Raw genomic sequence first — 24221 nt, 5'->3', positions numbered from 1 at the left:
GTCTCTGACCATGGGGCCATCACACCCCCCCACCCTGCAGAAGCACATTCAGGGCAACACTGTCTCAAACGCATTAAGGCTCCGAGGTGGGAGACTTATTCCGTCCCACCCCGAGGGGTGGAATCAGGGCCGATGGGGGACAATGTCCGTTGTCACAGGGTGGGCGCCCAGGAGGGGGCCGTGTCCCCGCCCTGGAGGATGCCTCAGATGCCGGGATGGCTGGCCCCTCGGAGGAGCCTGGGTGGCGGAAGGTGGGACCCCTCCCAAATCCATCAACTCCTGGTGTTCCCGGCCTCAAGTGTGGGAGTGTGACGGCCCCTCCAGTGGAGATACCGAGAGATTCAGCCGACGCGGGAGCCCAGAGACACAGCCCAAAGTTTATTCACCCAAAGTTCGATAGCTTTCTGAGCTGTAGTTCGAGAAATGCGGTTATGTCTGCTTTACGTAAATTGTGGCTGAAAAACCTCAGCCACAATTCTAATCAGAACCGGTCTATTTCTTCACTGGAAGAAGATAAAAGACAGTCTTCAGTGTTCACCGTGCCAGCCTCCTCGTCGCCCTGACTCTGAGGCCAGCCCTGCAGGGCGGGCCTCGCAGGGCCGTCCCAGGTCACCCTGGGTGCCAGCACTTCCGGCATCCAGAGCTGCGTCCCATCCCCAGCCACGTGACTGGCCAAAGTAGGATGAGGACCCAAGTCTCCAGACTCCAGGGTTCTGACATTAAACAAGGGCCCCTCGACTGCTTTCTGCAGACGAGTTTCCTCTCTTAGTAAGACGCTCTGAGGCTACGGGAGCTAAAGGGCAGGCATCACGTCTGGTCCTAGGAGGCTGGGTCCACCAGAGAGGAGGGGCTGTGTCCCCTCACCCTGAGTAACCGTGGGGCAGTGGCCGCCACCACTCAGGACTGGACACCGTGCTTGGCATGTCCCAACCACCCAGCAGGGTGGGTGATGGGACCTCCACTTGTGGCGGGGCGGGTCCTTCCCTGGGCCTTGCTGCTTGGCTCACCGCCAGCATCCTCCCGAACTGCCCCAGACTCCCAGCGCACTTCTCTCTGGACCCTGCGTGGATCCCACGTGGATTCCTCTGCTCTAAACCGTAAGTTCCTTTAGGTCTGAGCACCGCCCTGCAACCCGCCCAGTAATGGGACATTTACCAGTTTGTGCTATGAGTGTCAGACTGTCTGGCTCAGCAACTTTGACCTTTTAAGTGACTATACAGGTCTCTGGTTTTGTCTTTTTGTTAAAAGGCTGAAGGTTACAAAGGAAATAGGGCCTCTGGCCACATCCCAAGACTGGGCCCAAAGAAGACTGGAGACTTAGCATCTAGAAAGGTTGAAATTTGTTACTCAGCAGCCCCCTCCATTATCCTGAGGCCGGATGACACATAGATAAGCATGCAGTCCACTCCCTGGGCTAACAGATTAGAAACCCAAGGTCCAGAGAGGTGAAATAATCTTTCCACGCTCACACAATGCACTGTTCTTCAGAACCCACTGACACACGGGCCGGGCCGCTGCCCCAAGAGGCTTCTCAGGGCCACTCCAGATGCAGTGGGCCTGGTTGAGCCATTGTCAGAGTGATTTTAATTGGTATTTGAAGCACAACATCAGCTCGCTGAAGTGCTTTCTCTCTGACACACCGCTGCTTTGCTCAGGCTGTGATTTTTGCCAAGAGGTCCCCGAAAAGTTCTATTTTAAAAATAAATTTAGTCTGGCTTTGCTTTTTTAATTCCTTACAATCATAAAACATAAAATTAATTAGAAATGATTTCAAAATAAAACCCCGGGAGACATAACAGTGGTTGTTTTATATTTACCTGAGACTCAAACTTCCCCAAACAAGCCAAATCACCTGAGGCTGGATGCTGATGCCTTAAACACCAAGACTGCTGTGGGACAAGAAATGTCTGGTGACCTCCTGGAGTGACATAAAACGAAGCTGATATTTTCCTCTTTTTAATAGGAAAATGTAATGGAATATTCATTAACGTGGCCGAGGTCAGCAGAAAGTCTCAAGTATAGAACACAACTTCAAAGAAACAGAGTTGGTGCTTCTCTCAAGTTTAAACAGAACGTGGAGCAAGGACCTTAGCACTCTGGGTACCGCATGTAAGCCGCACTGCCTGGAAGCAGCAGCTACTGAAACGAGTGCCTCTGAGACGGTACGGATGTCTGAAGACGGCTTTACGTAGCACTACTGGTACAGTGCCTGACGGTGTAAGAAGCGTGCTTCCACGTTCCGTGTCCGATTCTCGAGGCGGCCACGCTACACAGGCTTAGACAGCAGGGATCAAACTGACAGCTGGGCTGGCGGTCGGATGCTGGACCGAAAACCAGGCTTTCCCCCTCTAGATTCGTGCCCCCACTGACCTCAGAATCGCAGGCAAAGTGTCAGTGCTCTTCTTAGCTCTAAATCTTCTCGTAATCATTGAAGGAGAGATTCTGTACCAGCCCCAAAAAACGGATTTCAAGTTCTCAGATAAGAAGTGTTAACATTAATGGAGTTGTTTCTTGAAAAACAGAAAGGGGGCGTAAGATTTTAAAGAGTCACTATCAAGGCCTTCGCCCCTTTGGATGTCTGCTAAAAGCTAACACTACAGTATACCACAGTAACTTCACTGATGAGCTACTGAAACTCAACAGCAAAGTTTATTTACTAAAAAGATAAAAATAAGGAGCTAGACAATGAAAGAGATTTACTTATTCAAATAGGAAATATGAAAACTGTCTAACCTGACAAACACCTACTTTTAGTTATTTATTTAATTACTTTTTGGGCCACGCCGCGAGGTTTGTGGGATCTTAGTTCCCCGACCAGGGATCAAACCCAGGCCCTCAGCAGTGAAAGCGCTGAGTCCGAACGACTGGACTGCCAGGGAATTCCCAATACCAACTTTTTAAATAAAAACTCTAAACTGGTACCCGAATCCTCTGTCTTGCTTATTGTAAAACATCTCCGTTAGCTTATGATGAATGATGCCTGAGACAGATTTAGTGCCTGGCACGTTTCAGCGTGTGACAACAGGGTTTTGCACTCATAGCTCCTGTTAAAGACCCTGGGAACACAGTCCCTGGCTTATCAGGTGACAAACAAGCCATCTTATCCTCAGCCCTGCTTTATGCATTTTCCCTAAGGGCCTCATGACATCTTTCAACTTATGGAAACTGCATTTCAAGAAATGCTTCATTGCTACAGCCCCGCGGCCAGAACTACAGTGTGCACGCTGGCGGGGCCCCTGCCACAGCGGCCAAGGAAGGACCTGTCTGGTGACAAGGGCTCTCACAGCCGCTCTGTGTCCACCTGCCGGTCCACCTCCTTTATCTGCCGAAGCCTGGGTTTTACCTGTGAACACAAAACCAACTAGCTGTAACGAGAAGGAGGTTCCCAGAGCTGTCGTTGGGAGAAGCACACTTTGGGAGTGCCAATTAGACGGGAAGACAGGCCGGCCCCCATCTGACTAGTAACCGGGTCTAGAAACACCTCGGCTCCTTTCCAGTCAATCAATGTGGGAATCATGTCTGAATGTGCCGACGAGAAAACGGAGCGACTAGAGACATACCGTGTGGGATATGCCAGCACAACGGCTACCAGGCAGACCCTGTGCGTCTAACTATACGGCCTAAGAACAAAAGCGGATTGGCAAAGCCAGAGAAAGACCACATAGAAGAGTTTTAAAGGAAAAGAAAAAGAAAAACAAAAACGATACCTAAGACCAAAACCTACAGGTGCCCAAGTGAGAAGCTTCCGGCAAACTGACAGCGTGAAGTTTCATAATGGAAGCGACAAGGGCACCGAGTCAAGGTGAGTCTGAAAGCGTGCAAAGCAGGGGAGGCCTGCCAGTAACCGCGCTCATTTCAGAACACAGTGTTTCCTCCACCTGCTTATCAGGAAATCAGTGACAGCAGCATGGAGACCCTTGGGTTACAAGAATTCCACGGCAACTGAGTGCTGCTACACTTGCTTTAAGCAGCAGATATTTTCTGCTTGTGTCCCTTACACAACCTGAAGGACTTCATAGCTAAGAACTTTCTCTCCTCAGCCTCTCGTTTTGCAGGGGAAAACAACAAGATCCCTCACGTGCACAGTAAAGAGCAACTTCTGGTAACGTACACTTCTCCGGGTCCACCATGCAAGTCCTGAAGGTTACGACCAGGACGGCCACTGTAAAGACAGACGTCTGCCAAGGGGGTGGTTGGTGACTGCCACACCGTGCAGGTGGCTTTGTTTCACCTCAGTGTCACAGTCTCAATATGTCCTCCCCTCTGAAAACAACTGACGTCGTATGTATGTAAAAGAACATCCATTTCATGTCGTTTTTTTCATCATGTATTCTCATTAAGGAGAAGCTCTCATGGTAAAAAAAAAAAAGAGTCAGCACAGACCAGCTGCCCCTTAAAAGACACACGATCTGGTTCACATCTTGGTTCTGCCAGGAACAGCCACGCGTGCATCACCTGACAAAGGACGGGACCTCCTGGACCCTCTTCCTCACCTGGGAATAATTATGGTGACTACTGTCAGCTTACCTGGTCCTCACATTTTTCAAATGAGTTATGTGAAGTGGAGAGCGGTTTGTTTGAACATGAGTGGGTGCTGTCGCCAACAGGCAACCGAGCTGGACCCTGGAAGTGTGAGCGAGTGGTTTGCATGCACACCCATCACTCATGCACCTGTGTGGCACTAGGACTGCTGGGTGGAGAGGTGCCCGGCCAGAGGGACGCCCTCAACCTCACTGAGCCTGCAGCCGTGGTGGGAACCTGAGGGGGCCACACCGGTCTCTGTTCAGTAGCCACGTAACTGCTGAACAGAGGAAAAAGCCATGATTCAGGGTCCGATTCTCGCTGTGAAGAGAAGAACTGCTCTAATCACAGTTCCTTTAATCCACGGCTGTGCTCGCGAGAGTCACATGGGAGCCAAAAGATTAAACTGACACGTGCTTATGTCTCACTTCGGGGTCAAACCCACTGTTTCGCCAGGCTAAGTTTTCCAAACCTGGAGCTAGACGGTTGTTCGCCACAGTGCCTTTCACTGGCAGGCATCCCTGAAACCATCTCCCTTTAGGACGCTGCACCCACCCCACCCCCCATCTCTCGATACGCAGAGGACTGCGGGCGGCAGGCCCCAGGACAGTCCAGCAAGCGACTGGACGAGGATGCACGGACTGTCCTCTGCATGCACGTGCGTCGGGCCCAGAACCGCGCCCTCCCTGCCCCGTGACGGGAGCCCGAGGAGCTGGGAGCCCCGCAGAGAGTGCGGATGCCTCACGCCTCCAGAGCCCGCAGAGCGGGCAGGCTGCCTCCAGTCCTGCGAGCCATGGGGGGAGCGTGCCCGCCCGCACCAGCCTCACCTAGCTCTCCCGTGGGCAGCGTGGGGTGACAGCCCCCCTAGGAGAGTGGGGCCCTGCAGGTGAGGGAGCCTGGCTGAGGGCCCAGAGCGAGGCTCGCGCGTCTCCATCCCCACCCTGACCGCAGGGGAAAGGGCAGACCTGCCCGGACGAGGCTCGGAGAGCCCTACCGCCGGGGCCCCACGGGGCGCCGGGCCCACGGCGCTGCTCAGACCCTGCGGCAGCAGGGCTGTGCGCCGGAGGCTAGCTCACCTCCTTGTGGGAGTCTTTGTGGGCTTCCAGAGTCTTCATGATCGTCAGCTCCGCGTAGTGTTTAAACCTTGCTGGCTGGCTTCTCAAGGTCTCCCGCAGCACCCTGAGTGCCAGCGCGCGGATGGAGTGCTGGGGCAGAGGAGAGACGGACATCAGCAAACGCCACACGGCGCCTCTCTACACACACGGCCAGCGGGGCCCCGAGACCGGCTCCCAGGCCCGGGTCCCTGGCGCCCTGGAGGCGCCATGACACGGACGCCAGGCTTCCTGGATGGAGGCTCCCAGATGGCCGGCTCCACGAGGGTGGGCGCTGTGCCTGCGGGGACATCCCGGCACCCGGCACCTGAGAGGGACCCCTGGAAGGCTTCCTGAACGAGACCAAATGAGGACGACTGGTAAGTTCATTATCAGTCTCCCGGGGGGCGGCTCCAGATTTTCTGAGGCTCAGGTCTATATCTGTAAACTATGTAAAAGGACAGGTAAAGGGCACCTACACATTTCATCGACATGACCTGTCAGACAGCGGACTCTCTCAGGACAGCGGGAGACCTGCCGATATTCCTGACCTTCTATGTGAGCAGGTCATGGATGAGGGGAACGTGTACAGAACTCCAGCTGCTTGAGGCCCGAGTCATGTGTCTGGAGGAAATAGCCATTCCAAACAGACCCATAGGGCTTCCCTGGTGGCGCAGTGGTTGAGAATCCGCTCGCCGATGCAGGGGACATGGGTTCATGCCCCGTCCGGGAAGATCCCACATGCCGCGGAGCGGCTGGGCCCGTGAGCCATGGCCGCTGGGCCTGCGCGACCGGAGCCTGTGCTCCACAACGGGAGAGGCCACAACAGTGAAAGGCCCACGTACCACAAAAAAAAAAAAATAATAAAAAAAAAAAAAAAAAAAAAATTTAAAATAACAAACAGACCCATAATCTCAACAACACACAATGGGGTTTATACCAAACAGAACATCCCGATTCTCTGCCCCTCACCTGCACCAGCCAGAGGCTCACACACCATCCCCTGCCCTCTCCATGACATCGCTTCTCCTCCCAACAAAGCCAACCGCTAGAAGCGCTTCAGGCGCCAACAGGTACTTTGTCTTAAGAAAAGTGAATACAGATCTGTCATCGCTGTTCTTCTACCTTGATTCACCCCACACCAAACCATGCGTCCCCAAGCACCAGACAGCAACTGGAGTCACCGTCACATTTGCCAGCCTCTGCTCACCTGTCTTCCATTAAGATCACCATCAACGTGACCTGGGCACGACCTCTGCCCTAGGCCGTGCCCAACTTCCTCGAAATCTGTCTGGTCCTACCCCTTGAGCTGTTCCCACACTCCCTGTACTTGTGCTTCTGCTGACCGACGCGAAGCCCGGAGCACAGAGATGGAGTTTTACTTCTAGACTTTAACCCAGGGAAGTCCTAACATTGACTCCTGTTGCCACACACACAAGGGAGTGGCCGCACAGCGGGCGGGGGGAGGTGGGCCTCCGATCAGGGTGTTCACCCCTTGAAAAGTCACATTCAAGTGTCAGCGCGTGGAGACGGCTTTCTACTTTAAAAATAATAATGGACGATAACAGAAAACAGTAATGATCTCTGCTTCTGGGATCTTGTCGCTGGAACTGTTAACAATGGAGGGGTGAACCAACGCAGAGCCCCGGGGAAGGTGCATTTAGTAGGGTTTAGTATGGTCTTCCAAAAATGAACCCCTGATTTCTCAAATGCACATGAAGCATAAATAAAACTCCTAAGGAAGAAAACCCCATCATAAAAAAACAAGCCACATTCTACACTAGCAAAGTCTTAAGAAATTTTGTGAAAGGGACCAAAGAGGGAGCACGTCTCCCTCAATGACTACAAACCCAATTACAGAAAAACCTGCGTGGAGGCCAGGGTGGGGCCTGTCTCCGCTAACTGACTGGGGCCAGAAAACCTGAAAGCCGTCTTGGTGCCAACAGGAAGCACAGCACAAGAGTGGAGGGGAGCCGTGGGCCCAGGCCTGGCCACCCAAGAGGGGAGGGGGAAAGAGGGGGGAGAGAGAGGGAAGGGGGAGGGAGGGGACAGGAGGGAAGGGAGAGAGAGGGGAGGGGGATGGAGGGGAGAGAAGGGGAGGGGGAGAAAGGGGAGAGAGGGGAGGAAGATAGAGGGGAGGAGACGGGGAGGGGGAGGGAGGGGAGAGAAGGGGAGGGAGAGAGAGGGGAGAGAAGAGGAGGGAGAGAGAGGGGAGAGAAGAGGAGGGAGAGAGAGGGGAGGGGAGGGGGAGGGAGGGGAGGGGGAGGGGGAGACAGGGGAGAGAAGGGGAGGGAGAGAGAGGGGAGGGGAGGGGAGAGAGGGGAGGGGGAGGGAGGGGGAGGGAGAGAGAGGGGAGAGAAGGGGAGGGGGAGTGAGGGGAGGAGGAAGAGGAGGGAGAGGGGAGGGAAGAGGGAAGGGGAAGGGGAGGGGAGGGGAAGAGAGGGGAAGAGAGGGGAGGGGGGAGGGGGGCCACTCACATCCTTGTCCCCCAGCGTCTCCAGCAGTAGTAGCAGGACAGTCTTGAAGTGCTCCTCCCAGACGCCCAGGCTGTCCTCACGCGCGATCTTGAGCAGCTCCAGCAGGGCACCCTTGCGCTCCTCCACCCGCTCGTTGTGGTTGGACAGCTCTTTCAGGAGGTCCGCCACCAGGTCCGAGTGGTCAATGGGCACTTGGGGGACACAAGACAGATGCTCAGCACCCCCACCCTCCTGACTCCAGGAGATCCCCACCGGCCCGCGGCCAACGCTGGGTGCCGGCCTCACGTCACACCCCCAGCAGGTCACCTGGCCAGGTTAACTGTGAAAACAGGTGAGAACAGGTGTCTAGTGCTCCGGGACCAACACGCAGTGCCCTTCCCGACCTGACCGGCCTCTTTCCCTCCTATTTCAGACAAAGAGGAGGAACCCCCCCCAAGCCCCTCCTGCATCGTCTTTCTTCCCAACTCTGCTCCCTGTGACCACCCTCAGCCAGGCCCTGCCAGGAACACCCTCGCTACTCTCAGACCCACTGGCACAGTTTCCTCCAGGCCCTCCACCACCGTGTCTGATCCACTCATCCCCATTCCCTTCTTGAGCGTCCAGCGCGTAAACAAACACGGATCACGGTGTCTAGGCTACCACGGACTGTCCATCCACAGACCGCCAGGCCTGCCCACAGCACGTAGCGTAACTGCTTGCGGGGACTTGACTGTGGTTTATATGGCAGAGGGGCATATCCTTTCTCTTTCCACGTTCTTTTAAGACAGCGGTCCCCAACCTTTCTGGCACCAGGGACCTGTTTTGTGGAAGACAATTTTTCCACGGACCGGGGCTGGGGTGGGGGATGGTTCAGGCGGCGACGTGAGCGATGGGGGTCGGCAGACGAAGCTTCGCTCACTCGCCCGCCGCTCACCTCCTGCTGTGCGGCCCGGGTCCTAACAGGCCGCGGACTGGTACTGGTCCACGGCCCGGGGGGTGGGGACCCGTGTTTTAAGAGACCTCAACTCTGAATATTCACTTTAAGTAGAAAGGATGAAAAAACAAAGACAAATCATTAGGAACCTAAATTTGTACTCACATATTTCTTTAGCTTCTAAGAACCAGAAAGTTGATGTCTTCCAAAACCCTCTCATCTCCTCCCCTGCCATCCCACCTTTTCTTTTAAGTCTTTTAGCATATGGTTGGTGGATAAATTACAGCCAACATCCCAATCTCCAGTCTGTCTTAAACAAGACCAACAACTGGGTAAGTTAAACGCTGTGCCAGCTCTATGAGCAAAGAAAGGCAACGGTCCACAACTCCTAGGCAGCACAAGTCCAAGTCAACCCTCCACCACTAGCCTCCTGCCCAGCAGGAGGCTAGTTTTAACTTCCAGATAAAAATACTTCATAGCAATATGTACTCACTCACTTGTTACTCAGTAATTGACACTGGTCTTAACCCAAGAGTCAGAAAAAAACCCAGACCAGTTCTGCTCCATATCAAGTGTGTTATTACACTTGGGACAATAGCTTCACCTTTCTGGACCTCAGTTTCCTAACCCATATGATCCCTGTCTCAGCAGCCAGCACATGCCACGCAGGTGCCCAGGGCAGGTTAGATCCCCTCCCCACCTACAGGACCGAGGGGGCCACAAGCAGCTCGGGAGACCTGGCTCACATGCTGCCGAGAGAGTAGTGGGAAGTCACCCAGCAGGGCTCCGGGCCTCCCGGCCACAGCGCGGGACGGGAAAGCGCACACCAGAGGCTGCCCCCGGGCGCCCCGCTGCCCACGCCCCGGCTCGTGGTTCCTCGCGAGGCCTTCCCCGTGGGTCCTCTGTGTGGCCCTGCGCCCAGACGACTGAGCAGAGCAGGCCCCCAGTCCACCCGCGCGTGTCCGGAGCCGCCCTGGCTGGGGGGTGGGGGGGGTGGCACCGGGAGAGACAGACCGTCTCGCAGCTGCTCCATGTCGTCGTCGAACACAGCCTCCTTCAGGGCCGTCTTGTCGTAGGTGCTGATGGTGTCCGAGTAGGGGTAGGGGCTGTAGTCCCGCGCCCGTGGCCCTGGGAAGGCACGCGGGGGCTGGGTGTTGAGGAGGGAGGTCTTGTTGTCCAGAGCCGTCCGGCCTCCTTCCACTGCGTCGCTGCCACCCCGGCCCTCGGTGGCGGGGGAGGTGATGCCACCGTCGCGGGACACCTGGGGCAGAGCACACTGTCAGTTCCTCTTCAGTGCTTGTCTCAAACTTTTCCTTTAACTCTTCAGAATTATTAGGAGAGCCAGAGATTTCTCACTTGAAGTCTGGCCACTGACAAAAGGATGGTTGTTAGTGCCTCCATTTGTAAATACCTAGCTCATAAGCTACCTCAGAGGGGACAGAACACGCTGATGTTCTCATCTATTCGTTCGTTAGTTTACAAGGAATGTCTGTTTTACTTTGCATGTGCTGACTAATTTGACTCATGTCTGACAGATCAGTGACATGAAATTCTGAGGAGCCCCTGAAAAGGCAGCCTGCACACCTGGCACCCCCAGTTCCCCAGGAACCTCAGGTGCCCACACCCCAGCCAACCGCCTTCCCCACCGACAGGACGGGTTTTCTCACTGACACCCTGACACAACACCACGGGCAAATGCTCCCCCGATGACCCTCTCGAGACCTACAGTTGGTCCCACCACCCACGAGTCCCCTGCCATATTCCCCTCAAGTGGTGAAACGTCTCACTATGGAGAACTTGACATCCCCCGGGCAGATGGCTTTTCCTTTGGGGATTTCTGACTCTCAGAGCTTTCTGACTCTCAGGTCTTTACGCTGGTCAAAGAACAAGTCTTTAATATTGTCTGAAAACGCCTCTCCTGATATGCGCTGAGTTTTGTCTTCAACTAGTGAAACCTCTGGGCCCCTGGCCCTTGTGTCATGTTTCTGACCCCCTTCTCTCCCCGAGGTCCTTTTTTCTGCACACACTGGGCGGGCCTGTCTGGCTCCCTTTGCAGGGAACAGAGCAAGTGTGGCTGACTGCAGGGGACAGAGCAAAACGGTCACTTTCCTCATCTCAGACACGTGACTACAGGACAGCAGGGGAGCCATTTCCAGGCGGCCAGACCACCCTGGTGAGCCCTGCGGCACTATTTACTTGTGCTGCCGACAAGGTGCACCGCTGTCACCCACGCTTATGCCTCTGTGCGGTTTTTATTGTAGTTTTATACATGTATGTTAAAATTCAATCACATAATCCATACATGTAAAATCCAGTGACATTACATACGTTCACGATGTGGTGTAACCATGACCACTGCGTTATATTTTGGGCAACACTTCTTCATCTTCCCCAACCGAAACTCTGTACCTATTAAATAATAACTCCCTGCCCCTTCCAGCCCTGGTGACCTCTGTTCTACTTTCTGTCTCTATGAATCTGACTGCTCTCGGGACCTCATATAAGTGGAATCCCACAGTGTTTGTCTTTCTGCATCTGGCTTATTTCATTTAGCATAATGTTTCCAAGGTCCATTCATGTTGTAACATGTGTCAGTATTACATTCCTTTTTTATGGATGAATAATATTCTACTGCATGTGCATATTATGTTTTGTTTATCCATTTATTTGTTGATGGACACTTGGGCTGCTTCCACCTTTGGGCTACTGTGCCTAACACCGCTCTGAACACTGGTGCACAAATATCTGTTCGAGTCCCTTCTTTCAAAATTCCTTTGGATATACACCTAGTGGAACTGCTGGTGTGCATTTGGTCCTTACACATCCCACCCAGAAGATTTTGTCCTAATATAACTGTTAGGATATAAAAGAATATATAATAGTATGTGTACAGACATGAACAAAATGAGACTTAACAGGGGTTTTCTCTCGGTATAAGATGATTCATGGATGATTTTAATTTTTTTCTCTTTGTAACTCTCTTCTAAAAGTAAAACATATATGATTAATATAATGAAAAGATTATTTATAAAAGGAGAAAGGGTTTAAAAACTTCAGACATTCAAAAAAGAAAGCTAGGGCTTCCCTGGTGGCGCAGTGGTTAAGAATCCGCCTGCCAGTGTAGGGGATGTGGGTTGGAGCCCTGGTCCAGGAAGATCCCACATGCCGTGGAGCAACTAAGCCCGTGCACCACAACTACTGAGCCTGCGCTCTAGAGCCCATGAGCCACAACTACCGAGCCCACGTGCCACAACTACTGAGCCTGCGCTCTAGGGCCTGTGAGCCACAACTACTGAAGCCCTTGTGCCTAGAGCCCGTGCTCCGCAACAAGAGAAGCCACCGCAATGAGAAGAAGCCCGTGCACCGCAACCGGGAGGAGCCCCCGCTCGCCACAACTAGAGAGAGCCTGCGGGCAGCAGTGAAAAGCCAATGCAGCCAAAAGTAAATAAAATAAAATAAAATAATTTATTTAAAAAAAGAAAAAAAGAAAACTGAACTCCTAATACCGATCACTTTTAACAACAAAATCGTACTTTCTTAACCTGGTATATTGTATTACCCCAGTCTTTGTCTGCATGCAGATTTTATAGAGTGGGAATCACTGCACAGAGCATCATATATTTTGCTTTCCTCAAAGGATCAGCATGTCCCACGTAAATAAAAATTCTGCAGCCATAATGTTTAATCACACCACTATTTCTTGTGTTTTAACAAGATTTACTGCATGATTCCCCTTCTGTGCTTTCCTTAATGTTTTTGTTTCTTGCTGTTATAAATAATGCTGAAATAAGCTACTTTGTGTAAATAACGTCCTTCTTTCCTTTTGTCAAGTTTGTTATTCGGCACAGATTGCCAAAAGTTAGATTTTTGGATAAAGGATATGAAACTTAAAACGCTTTTGCTGAATACGACTTTTCACTAAGCTCCAAAAGAGCCGCATCAATTTTCCAGGCCATCAGTACTATACTCGTTCCTGATGTCCCTTCTGGCATCAAGTGCTCTAATTTCTACTTGAAACAAAGAAATGGAACCTCAGAATGTGCCTGTGGGATTTCTGTAACTGCCCGGAAGGCTGGACGTGCACGCGTTTGCGTCCGTCTCTGCCTGTGTGACCCACCTTCCCCCTGGATGTGACCTGCGCCCTGACAGACTCCGTCTGACCAGACTGGGCCCGCTGGTCAAGCTTGAGCAGAGAGATGCTGGTGCCTGACTCTTCCACATTGAGTGCAGTTTTATAGTGGCTTCTCGGCTAACATTTGGTGACGAACGGCAAAGATGCTGACTTTGGACTCCCTCCACTCCTCCTTTTCCCCTCCCCGCCCCTCTGAGCCGAGACCCGTCAGCGCGCCGTCTGCCACCCTCTCCCAGTCCCGTAGCCCCTCCCGGCCCCCCGCTTCCCCATCCTGGTCAGGCCCGCTCTCTCCACCTTCTCCCCACTCCTTTCAACATCTGGCACGGTGTTTTTTCATACTTTGAGAAGTTGGAAACAACCTAAATGTTCCCAAGTAGGGCACCGAGGACATGACTACGGCACATGTACTCACACTGAGCTATCCTCCAGCCACAAGAAGGCGCACGAAAGACTACACCAAACAGGAGGCACCCTGTGAAGTCACTTTTACCTTAAAGAACGCACTCCATACACCCCTACACATACAGACATGTACAGGTACGCCTAAGGGAACAGAAAGATGCACACCGAAGCGTGAATGGTGGCTCTCTGTAAAGATGTGCTTTCTTCCTCCCTTTCTTTACATGCCGGCTGTATGCCTCCATCATCCAGCTTCTCCTGGGGCCTCTGCCGTTGCTGGCAGGACTTCTGTTTCCCTGATCAGAGCCACACCCAACCCCAAGTTCCTCGCATGCACTTCAGAAGCCTTTCCTGTCTCCTCAGCACAGGCGCTGAGTGTCCACAGCGTGGACACCCTCCAGTTCCTGCTCCCACAGGCCCGCGCCCCTCCTTCCTGGCTAAAGGCCAACCCGCTCCCCCAGGGCCCCCGTCTCGCCACCTCCCCGCATCCTTAAGGACCCGCGTCCGTGAATCGTGCACGGCCCCCACTGCGGAGCCAATGCCTTTCTCTCCGCACGGGCCGGGTCTCCCACTGCACACCCGCCCTCGGCCCCTCCCCGCTCCAGCCTGAGCTCGAGTCGGCCCTCGGCCCGCCGTGACCCCGTGTCCACTTGCAGCTCCGCTCTCGGCTCTGCTCGCAACGCCCAGTGGGCGGGCTCCTGGAGAAACCGAGCCTGGAAACTGCAGACTGTCATTAGGTCTAAAAGCTATTTAAGAAAAAGAAGACGGAAGTCCAGACGGGGGCCCAATCTCAAAGGAAAGGTCTTGGCCCTACATCAAGACACCGGTGAGTGACTGTGTGGTTTAAATATTCTAGATTAAAATAGACTATTTAATGCAGACAGAAAGAAAAAGGTCCAGTGGAGCCCTTTCAGTCCACATCTGCCTCGAGACCCCTTTGGCTGGAACGTCCTTCCCGAAAGCTCCCCTCAAATTCCAGGACACCACATTCTCCTCTGCTCTTTAGTCCTTCTTGATCCCGTTTCTTCTGTCTTTCCCCCCTTAGCGGTGATGCTCCAGAGGGTTTTGCCCTTACCCTCCACTTGGCTGATCTGACTTACTTTTCTTTAGTTACCATCAAGCATCTAGTCAGCGTCTCTCAAACCTCCACCTGCAGCCCAGATGTACCCGAAGGTCCATGGCTGTGTCTGCTTGGGGGGGGGGTCTCACTACGCTCCACGGGGGTCCACCTCGCCTTTTCTCCCTGTGACATCACCTCACTGAGGTGCAGCAGCACTTCCTCAACAGTCCTTGGCGGACACCCCGGCTCTCAGGTTTCCGCTCAGGCGCTACCCGACCCAGCGCCCGCCGGGGTCACCCCCATCGCAGAGTGACAGGAATCCTCCTCAGATGTGCGTGGGACCATGCCACTTCCCTGGCTAAAAATCCTGCACGTTCTTCAGGGACCCCAGAGTCGTCCGGACGATGGCTGTGCACCCCCTGGTGTGAGTGCCCTTCTCTTCCCAGGGCCTCCCCAACACCAGGGCACGCCCACCCTCTCCCTCCCCCCGTGCCCACCCCCACCCCTCTGCCTTCTCACAGGCCCCTCTCAGACGACAACCTCCTCCTCGACCCGACAAGTGCCTCGTGACCTCGTGGCCTCCGTGCTCAGAGGGTGACATCGTCTCCTCTGCAGATCTGTCCTGCGCCCCTCTTCCCCTCTGCAGGAGGCTGCAACTCCCGGAGAGCCACGCTGGCGTCGGGCGCAGGCTCACTGCTTTTATCATATCAGAGGAACAAAAACGTGTCCAGGATAAATGGAAGCCAGCTGAGAAAAAGGGCATTTAACATTCTTCACCAAGATAGCTGAGGGCTACTGCAATTTCATAAAGTTGCCTTGGGCCTCTGAAAATCATACCATTCTAACTACGAGATAAAAATAATGTTGGAGCTCAGTAATCCCCGCGGTCAGCGTTCAGGACTGTCCCTTAAGGGACCCACAGCTCTCTACCAGCCTGGGTGGTGACCACCCCCCCTCGCTGACGCATGGCCCTGTTAACCGGCGGGTACTCACGACATCACAGTCCTTCCTGCCGTCTCTTTTAAGGGGCTCATTCAGATCCTCCTGGCTTCGAAAACTAAACTTTTCGATGGCTTCTGTCACTCCACGCAAAGAACTATAGATTTCTTCAGAGTTCAGGTTCTCGGTATCATAGTCCAGCATGCTAAAGAGAAAAAATATTTTATTTCTTAAATTAAGGCACATGCATCAAATTGAGGTATGGGTAAAAATGACTTCTAATAATTTATGGAGTAAGACATAATTATAGTTTCTTTAGGTGATTTGGAATGATAAGGAAGACATCTTTTGTTAGGAGCACCACCACTGGGCAATTTAATTATACAGCTTCCTTGTCAGATCTGGTCCCAAACACATGACATCAGCACTCAGTAAGAACCAGTGGGAAACAACAAGAACCACGAGAATGCAGGAACTCAAAGAGTGACAACTGGTGACAATGCACGAGGTAATGGACATGGAAAAATAACTTTCGTATCTTGAAGATGGAAAAAAGGAGTTTGGTTGTTACTGGTCTCAAATGTACAAATAAATGAAAAGAAAGCTAGTTATTACACACAGATTTTAAAGGAGCAAAGTGCATGACTTCAGAAAGCTGGGTTACGCTCACCAGTATCAGAAACCTATGAAATAAAACGCCAGAGTAGAAAACGACTCGAAGTCAGATCCACCAACAGACTCCTGACAGCCCCTCATGCCATCTAATCCAGGAATTTGCTTGAATAACCAAATTCTTCTAGATGCGGACAGTGGGAGTTTTACAGTGAAAGCAGATCTTACAAAGATGAGTCACACTTCCAGGTGAATATCTAAAAGCACTCCAAAAGGCAGGAAATATTTGTCCCTTAGAGAAAAGTGACGTCAACTGTTGGCCTTTCAGACATTTAGCATAGCAAAACACAAAGTAAAGCAAAAATCCTCAACAGCCTTCTGGTGTAGGGCAGTTTATCAACAAGTGACCTTTAGATGTTTGAAAAGTACATTGAAACAGACAGAAGATCCTAAGAACAAAAACCATTACCTTCCCTCAAAAAGAATAAACGTCACTTGCTCCAAGAAAGTATTCAAGAAAAAATCGGATGAGTTGGTCTAATTTAATCTGCAGAGAGTCCTGAGCTATAGAGAATTGCCAAGGACGTTAAAAGAATCCTTGGCTGTATATAAGTAAGCATTCAACAACATTCATTATTAAGGACTAAAGAAGAGCGATCTTTCTGTTCTTCCAAAGAGGAATAACTGAAACCAGTCACCCACGGGTGGGAACCCCCGGTAAGGGCAACCCAGCCAGTCCTGTGCATTCTGTTGAGAGGAAACTTCCCTGTAACTTAAAAACAAATAATGTTTACCAACCTCCCCCTCAACACACACACACGTTTTTTTTTTTTTTAAGGTTTGGGCAGATGAACAAGAATGAGACAAGAACAGTGCTCACTTGGAGTAGCCAGACCTCTACTGGCTGGAGGCTGTAATGACCCGAGTGTTTTCTAAGGCCGGATGGGTCCTGCGAGAGTACAAGATCTGAATTCATTCACCCTGCGAGATGAATTCACTCTCCTGCAACCTCCAGGTTGCAAACCTGGCCCAGGTAGAACCCATTCTTCTCTTCTGATGAATGAAAGAACACAGACACCCCAACTGCACTTGCAGAGCTCACAAAAACCCACGCCAACTCAAAGACTGGCTCTGGCCATCAAACAAAAAGAAATGTGAGCTTCAACACGTTTACAGCTAAGACTCCATGTATATACACTGGCAGGAAGCGGAATCAAAAACCTGAACAGAATTCAAGATCTCAACCCCTTCTAAGTTCATAATGTTATCTGTCTAAGAGGCAATACCCCTTTAGCGTGAAGAAAGCATGACTGGGGAGCACCGGGGCCCCCCAACCGCTCCCCTCCCCGGCCCCTTCTAGAACAGCACAGCACCAGCATATGTGTGAGCAAAGGCATTTATACATCTGGCCAGTACACCGTTTTTCATAAATAAAGGCTGAACATGACAAACAAAAAATATGTATATGAGATGTAAAAAGATGCCTGAAAATACTTTAAATCACAACAACCAAAGAGAGTAACACAGCCCATGCAAAAGGGAAAAAAACAAAACAAAACAGGAAGGACATGGAGGGATGGACGGGAGGAAGTCTGGGGGACGTTCAGCTTTTAAGGGATGTCACAATATTATTCTCCATGTCGCTTCAGAAGGTGTTGGGTTTCATGTAGTTCATCCCATTATCCTACCCTGAACTTTCTTAAAACACCTCATTTCGGTTCACATAACTTTAGCATGATAGCAGCCTCTTTCTAAAATAGGAAAATAAAGGATTCTGCTAGTTAATGTTCCTCCTTCTTACTTTCAAATTAATAAACCGACTCAGACTTCCAATTTAGGAGAACGTGTGCACGGCCAGGCACAATCTATTGGGGACACTTCTTTTAGACTCACTAGCTTGAGCTTTGAAGCATCTCCTTGGTATGAAGTGGAAACTGTGAGCTCCAGGTGAGAGAGAGCATTATTTTCCTCTAAAGGGAAGCAGACAATGCTGCTTTCCTTGCCATTTCACGTTCTGGCATTTGCGTTTTTTCAAATCAATTACCTGTGAGCCCTTATTTCATAGGGAAAAAGGACACTCCCGTGGATGCTGTCATCAGGGAATCCCAGGTGATGTGGTCCCGACAAGCAATACACACAAGGGAACAGCAAGGGGGAGGCAGCAGCTCTGCTTAGAAGAGACCTGGGTGGGTGAACCCCAATGTGCCACCTGCCCTCACACTCTGTCTTGTTTTAGCTCGGAGGTATAATCCCTTAGGTGAAAGGCCAGGTCCTAGGCATCTGTAAACAGTGTGATTAGACTCCAGAAAGGTTTCCATAGGGTTCTTTAGATTACAAAGAGTTGCTCAATCGGTCAACACTCACTGACCTGAGGTCAGGCCGGAGCACCCAATGCCGAGGCAGAAGGCGGCTCTGGCCTCACCCTGCGGAAAGGGTGCACAGTGCAGGCGGGGAGATGCGTGAGGTCGGGTCACCAAGGAAAGAAGAGCTGGAGACAGGAACCGTGCCTTCTGAGAGCTTCTTCTTTGTCATTGTGTAGGGAAAAGATACTAGGTATGGAATGAGGATAATTGTTCCTTCTCATGAAATCAACAGGGTTTTGGCGAAGAGCAAAGAGAAAGGTACAGATTTCCTCTTAGTTTTATGTAACCGAGAGGCTCTCTAAGTGTAAAGGTCTCTGGTCCACTCTCTTTCCCTCCGACGGCTAACAGAAGTTATAGCTGTTTGTGAAACGTGAGCTGTAGCATTGTACACACGTGTAAGACGTGATTCTGGGAACGGGTGTCCTCTGGAGGGCGGTCTCAGTGGCCGGATGGGAAGACTGGCTGGGGGTGAAGCTTGGTGCCCAGTAAGGCACACAGGTCAGTGTACTGGGAGACGGTCAGTCCACCGGTCTGATACGTTGCGGCGTGACTGACCTTTAAGACAAAGGCAGTGGCACGTGCTTTATTAACACTGAGGACGCAGCCGTCTGTCGACGTGCCCGTGCCCCAGCCTGCGCACCTGGACGGTCACCACAGGAGTCTCTGCACGCTTTAGAAGCTACTTTCAGAACGGGGAGAGTTTCCAAAGGGAGATGCTGTTAAAACACTTAGCTGACTTGTTTACTACACACAGTCTCGCTGTGCCGAGGACCTAAAGAAAGCATGTAAATCTTCTGTGCAAAAGCTACCTCTGAGGCATTCAAAAGTAACAGACTTCTTTTCTTTTGTTTTGTCTTCACCCTTGTCCTATCACAGAGGGTGCAAACTCGTCTCACACAGCACAGAGGCAGCTGGACTGCTCTGTCCTCTGCTCATGTAATCGTAGGGCTCCAGGGAAGGGATCCTCTGATCTCTGGACCTTTATAAAAAGCACCTAAGAGACCCTCAGACACGAATCCGCAGGAGCCCACGGAGCCTCCTTTGTAAGGCGCTGTCGCATTCGGCTGGGAGCCTGCGGGGACCCCACAGCTCTCCCGCCTGGTGCTGGGCCCCCTTTATGGGATGTCACGGGGAGGGCACCTCTCAGGGCTGCCTTTCTGGATCTGAGTCCTCAGACTGTCAGCACATGCGGGACATCAGGATGGGACATCAGGAAGGACACTGGCCCACACCACTGAGAGCAGGACTGAGGAGCTCAGGTTTGGGAGGGGGCAGCCCCGTGCGGTTGAGCGCAAGGCCGGGGACGCCGCACACGGTCGCGGCCCTGACGGCACGCGTCGCCCGAGCCCCTTCCAGGGGCCGAGCGCTGCAGCCGCAGGTGTCGGTGGATGTGGCCAGTTGATGCAATGGTCCCCTCTCCTGGGGGCACCGTAGGAGCGTCCCTGCGAGGTCTGGCCGAGGCCACGCCCCTGCTCACACTTCTCACCAAGGCTCTAGCCCTGCTGGTCTCAGCCGGAGGCGGCGGAGAGGCTTCCCCAGAGACCTGAGGCGACCTTGGAAGTGCAATAATATTGTGACACCTCAGAGAAGTGGAACAGGTAGCTCGTTACCTGGGAGAGTAAGGGCGCCTGAGAGCCTTGTGGGAGGGAGCGGTGGGGATGGAGCTAGGCTGAGGAAAGGGAGCTGGCTGCTTCGACCACCCGTCCGCACTGCAACCCCACAACCGACTGCGGTGATCAGAAGACGAGAGTCAGAGAAAGAGACAAGACAGGCAAGGGCGGCACTATACTCTGTGCCCTAGAGCCCCTCTCCCTGGCAGAGCTCTACCCAGAGTCATGCTGCACCGTTCAGGGGCAAGAACCAACTCTGAGTCCTGCATTTATGTTTTTAAATCACATGAGATTCCAAGTACAGGACTGTGTGTGTGTAAAGGAAAGTACAAGCACTTACATGCAAAAAAACACAGATGTACTTGCAGATAATGCAATCGGTTATTCCGGAAAGAACCAAAGAAGGATTCATGGGCCTTAATGCAAATGGGACCAAAGGGATGAGAGCAGGAAGCCTCAGGGAAGGTGCCACCCGGCCAGATCTCTCAGGCAGGGGACAACGCGCTCCCCCACCGGGACGACCCTCAGATAGGTATTTCCTTCTGCGAAAACAACAGCACCACTGGGGGCGGCGGTGGGGGGGCTCACGTGACCTGGTGTGAGGACTAGAGTGCGCCTGAGAACACAGGCTCTCCTCACCTGGCAGGTGTCCCTAAGTGACCTGGGCGTGCAAAGGCCCCGCCAGAGTTCTAGCAACTGCTGCAGCTCAACAGACCCAGAGACATGGGACGGGCGTGAACTGAGTTGTCCGCAAATGGGACAGCAGGCCACGGGGCGGGGGCCACAGGACCAGGGTCCCTATGGATCAGCGCGCCTGCCCCGGCACTCATGGCGGTTCTGAGAGCAGTGGTCCAGAGCTGGTCTCCACCTGAGGACAGCGATGGCCCCGTTTTATAAGGAAAACGAGGTGTGGAGGGGAGCAGTCACTGAGGCACAGAGGGCCAAAGGGCCTCCTCTAGGCCACACACTGAGTCAGCGGCACAAGAGGACACGGGCGGCCCCCTCAACCAGGGCCCTCCCAGTAGGGGGAGGACCAAAAAGGTGCACCGGCACCTCCCTGTGGGAGGGGGTCTCCAGCCTGATCCCCACTTTGAGTCCGTGCACACTCTTGATCGTCTGACGGGATGAGTGTAAAATCCACCTAAAATTGCCTTTTATTGTTGGGTTAACAGAGGTTATCTGCTGAGCGCCGCACGGCACGTCTGTCAAGAACGCACAGCAGACCAGAGTGAGGACGGCCATGTGCTTTTTCTATCTTAAAGGGAACGGACTGCACGTGATTGCTGAAGCCCCTTGCAACTCTATTTTTCAATTAGCATCGATCACACTCAGTAAAATGACCTGAAATGTAAATGTGTGTTTAATGATGGAACACTCCAGGCCGTTCGTCTTCTCCCTGAAGTCTTGGAGCATCTGTTTGCTCGCTGGGAATAAGCAGGACTCCTCTCTCCCACAGAAACGATGACTGATGGAATTTCCACAAAAGTCTAACCTGCTGGCTACGGCTTCTCTAATGTTACTGGGTGGATAAAAATGAATTCCTCACTAGCGATTTTTTTTTAAACTATCAAATTAAATGTGTTCATCATGTTAGAGTATTTTCTTATTCCCAGCATAACCTGAGTGTAGAATTTTTGGACTAAAAAAAAAAATAACTAGTTTATTTTGATACTCAAAGTTAGATTAAAAACAAATAACTCAATAACTCTTCCCCTTAAGGACAAAAAGCTAACATCCAATGGTAAAGATAAAATAGCAGGTCATAGAAAGTAAATGTTTCAAGAGCACCACTCAGAAAAATAGCTGAGATTATATCCTGTAGAATTGGTCTATCCCTACTTAGAATGTGGTAACCCAGTACATTCTCCTATTTAGTGCAAGAGTTCATTCCTTTTATAAATTTCCTGGTAGAAAGTATGTAGCCCATTTGAATATTTCCCGTGATATGATGACATGGGGCAGCTTTTCCCACTTCTGGACAGTTCTAGTTGTGAGAAAAATTATTTCTCCTGTTGAGTTCAACTTGGCTAAGGCCATTCTGGCTACTTGTGCACTGACTGAGGGCATATTCTGTTCAAAAAGAAAGAAAGAAATTACACAACTAAATAATTCCTTAAAGAAGAATTTGTTGATAAGAAAATATTTAGGTCACACTTGGACTTTTTAAGATTGAAAATAAATCTCCCCATTTCTTCCACTCACCTGTAACCCTAACAGTTAAAATTTAGGCCAGGCTAGTTAAGAATGAATGGTGGGGCTTCCCTGGTGGCGCAGTGGTTGGGAGTCCGCCTGCCGATGCAGGGGACGCGGGTTCGTGCCCCGGTCTGGGAAGATCCCATGTGCTGTGGAGCGGCTGGGCCCGTGAGCCATGGCCGCTGAGCCTGCGCTTCCGGAGCCTGTGCTCCGCAACGGGAGAGGCCGCGACAGTGAGAGGCCCGTGTACCGCCCAAAAAAAAAAAAAAAAAAAAAAAGTGAATGGTGACCTGGAAAACTAAATCAGAATTTTTAAATAATTTGGACATCCATGAAGCTTAATACCTAGCCAAGTCTTAGCTCTGCTGGATTATGCTAGCAGCTCCCACCAATCTTTTACTTAGACCATGAGCACATATAACAAAAGACTTCATTTGAACTTTACCTTTTGTTTATTACCTAAAGAATGTTCCACCCTATTAATGAAATAACTAAAAAATAAGCAGTATGAACTGTGTATTATGGAAGAACAGATTTCCCATTGTTGCAGAAGTACCATTTCTAAACAAAGGCAACAATTTACAGAGAAGACAACTTTTCCATAAAATTCTCTCCTACCGCGGAGGAGAGCCCCATGGTTTTACTGCCAACACTGGGGTCATTTAAGACAAACCGTTTGTTTTGATACAGATGTTAACATTTAAAAGACAAGTGCGCTGAGCCAGAGTCACACTTGGGGAAAGTCAGACATGTTTCCATTAGTTTCTGGTCTCAAGTGTCTAATTATACTAGCCTGCTGAAATGGTGACCACACAGACCAAATCAGGAAACATAACGCTATGCTTCATTCTACCTACATACAGTAACCAGGGGACCTTAGAGGGATGAAACATAAAGCAATATAAACACTAGGATACTCTAAGTATACAAAATATTTTGTTTCTCCAAGAGAAAGATACAAATTGGCCATTTTCCAAAATATTTATATGATAACTTGAGAAACTGAAGACAATTTCAGTGGTGAGGTTGGAGGAGTTTGGAAGAGTCTTGAGCATTAAAAAAATCTAAATTTGAAGGCACTTACATTTTGCTATCTTCCAACTAAAGAGGTAACTCTTAAAAGGGTATGGCATACTTGTGATATTTTCCTCCAATTTTAAGATCGTGGTGTCAGCAACCCTTAAGACATAGCCCCCTGATTCTTGTTAGTGATCCCAAAGCCCTGGATTTCTTGAAGCCAAACACACATGCATGACCCCTGCAGGTCCAGCCGCTGGCTCCTTCCTAAAAGCTGTGGCCTATAGGGTCACCACTCTGAGTGAGGCCATGAGAAACTCCAACACCTGCCAGGGGGTCATGAGAGCCACCATGCAGGGACTTCTAAGGGCTCTGGCCACATGGGAAGTGTTATCCAAAGATCTCAAGGCAAACTCTCTTCGCTTTCTAAGTCACTGCCCCAGGCTCTGTTAGGCCGGCGTTCACATGGTCCCAACAGGAACCTGTAAGTGCGGATCCAGTTTTTAGTTCTCAGGTTCTCAATCCCTTCTCAGAACAGCATTCGGCTTCAAATGTGAGTCCAGAATGGCCACTTGGGCGGAAACTACCCCAGACTATGTGTGGACTGATTATAATGGGTTTAGTTAGACGATCAAATAACTGTAGGTGCTCCTATCGCTTACAGAGTAGGTGATGAGTTTCTAAATGCTTTCTATGTGAAACAGGGCTCTAAATGTAACTTTCAGCTTTAAAATCTTTAAGGTACTAGAAAAAGCATTTAGAGCTAGAAGAATCTCAGAGACCATTCAGCAGAAACCGCTCATTTCACCATAGAAGCTAAGCACTTTGCCCCAAGTGACACAGTTAAGATTTGGGTGAGGGCTAGGAACCGTGGGCTCCTGGTACCCATACACT

At 51.3% G+C, this 24221-nt stretch overlaps 1 protein-coding gene across 34 annotated transcripts in view; it reads right to left on the bottom strand.

The window, feature by feature from the left end:
• The window catches only part of CLASP1 (cytoplasmic linker associated protein 1), a 264666-nt gene that overhangs the window by 21537 nt on the left and 218908 nt on the right, over positions 1 to 24221 (bottom strand). For 22 of the 34 annotated variants that reach the window (XM_067025830.1, XM_067025846.1, XM_067025828.1 and 19 more), the window contains 5 exons: positions 20118 to 20234; positions 15587 to 15737; positions 10017 to 10263; positions 8090 to 8280; positions 5598 to 5726 (listed from right to left, as the gene is read on the bottom strand). In XM_067025830.1, coding sequence (XP_066881931.1) covers positions 5598 to 5726; positions 8090 to 8280; positions 10017 to 10263; positions 15587 to 15737; positions 20118 to 20234 — 835 coding nt within the window. The remainder of the gene's footprint in view (positions 1 to 5597; positions 5727 to 8089; positions 8281 to 10016; positions 10264 to 15586; positions 15738 to 20117; positions 20235 to 24221) is intronic. The other 12 variants (XM_067025838.1, XM_067025842.1, XM_067025850.1 and 9 more) reach the window with 1 other exon arrangement.

This window comes from Kogia breviceps, chromosome 2, assembly GCF_026419965.1.
Source record: "Kogia breviceps isolate mKogBre1 chromosome 2, mKogBre1 haplotype 1, whole genome shotgun sequence".
Taxonomy (NCBI): domain Eukaryota; kingdom Metazoa; phylum Chordata; class Mammalia; order Artiodactyla; family Physeteridae; genus Kogia; species Kogia breviceps.
Note: the sequence above shows the minus strand (reverse complement) of the source record. Positions and strands in the feature narration are given on the sequence as shown.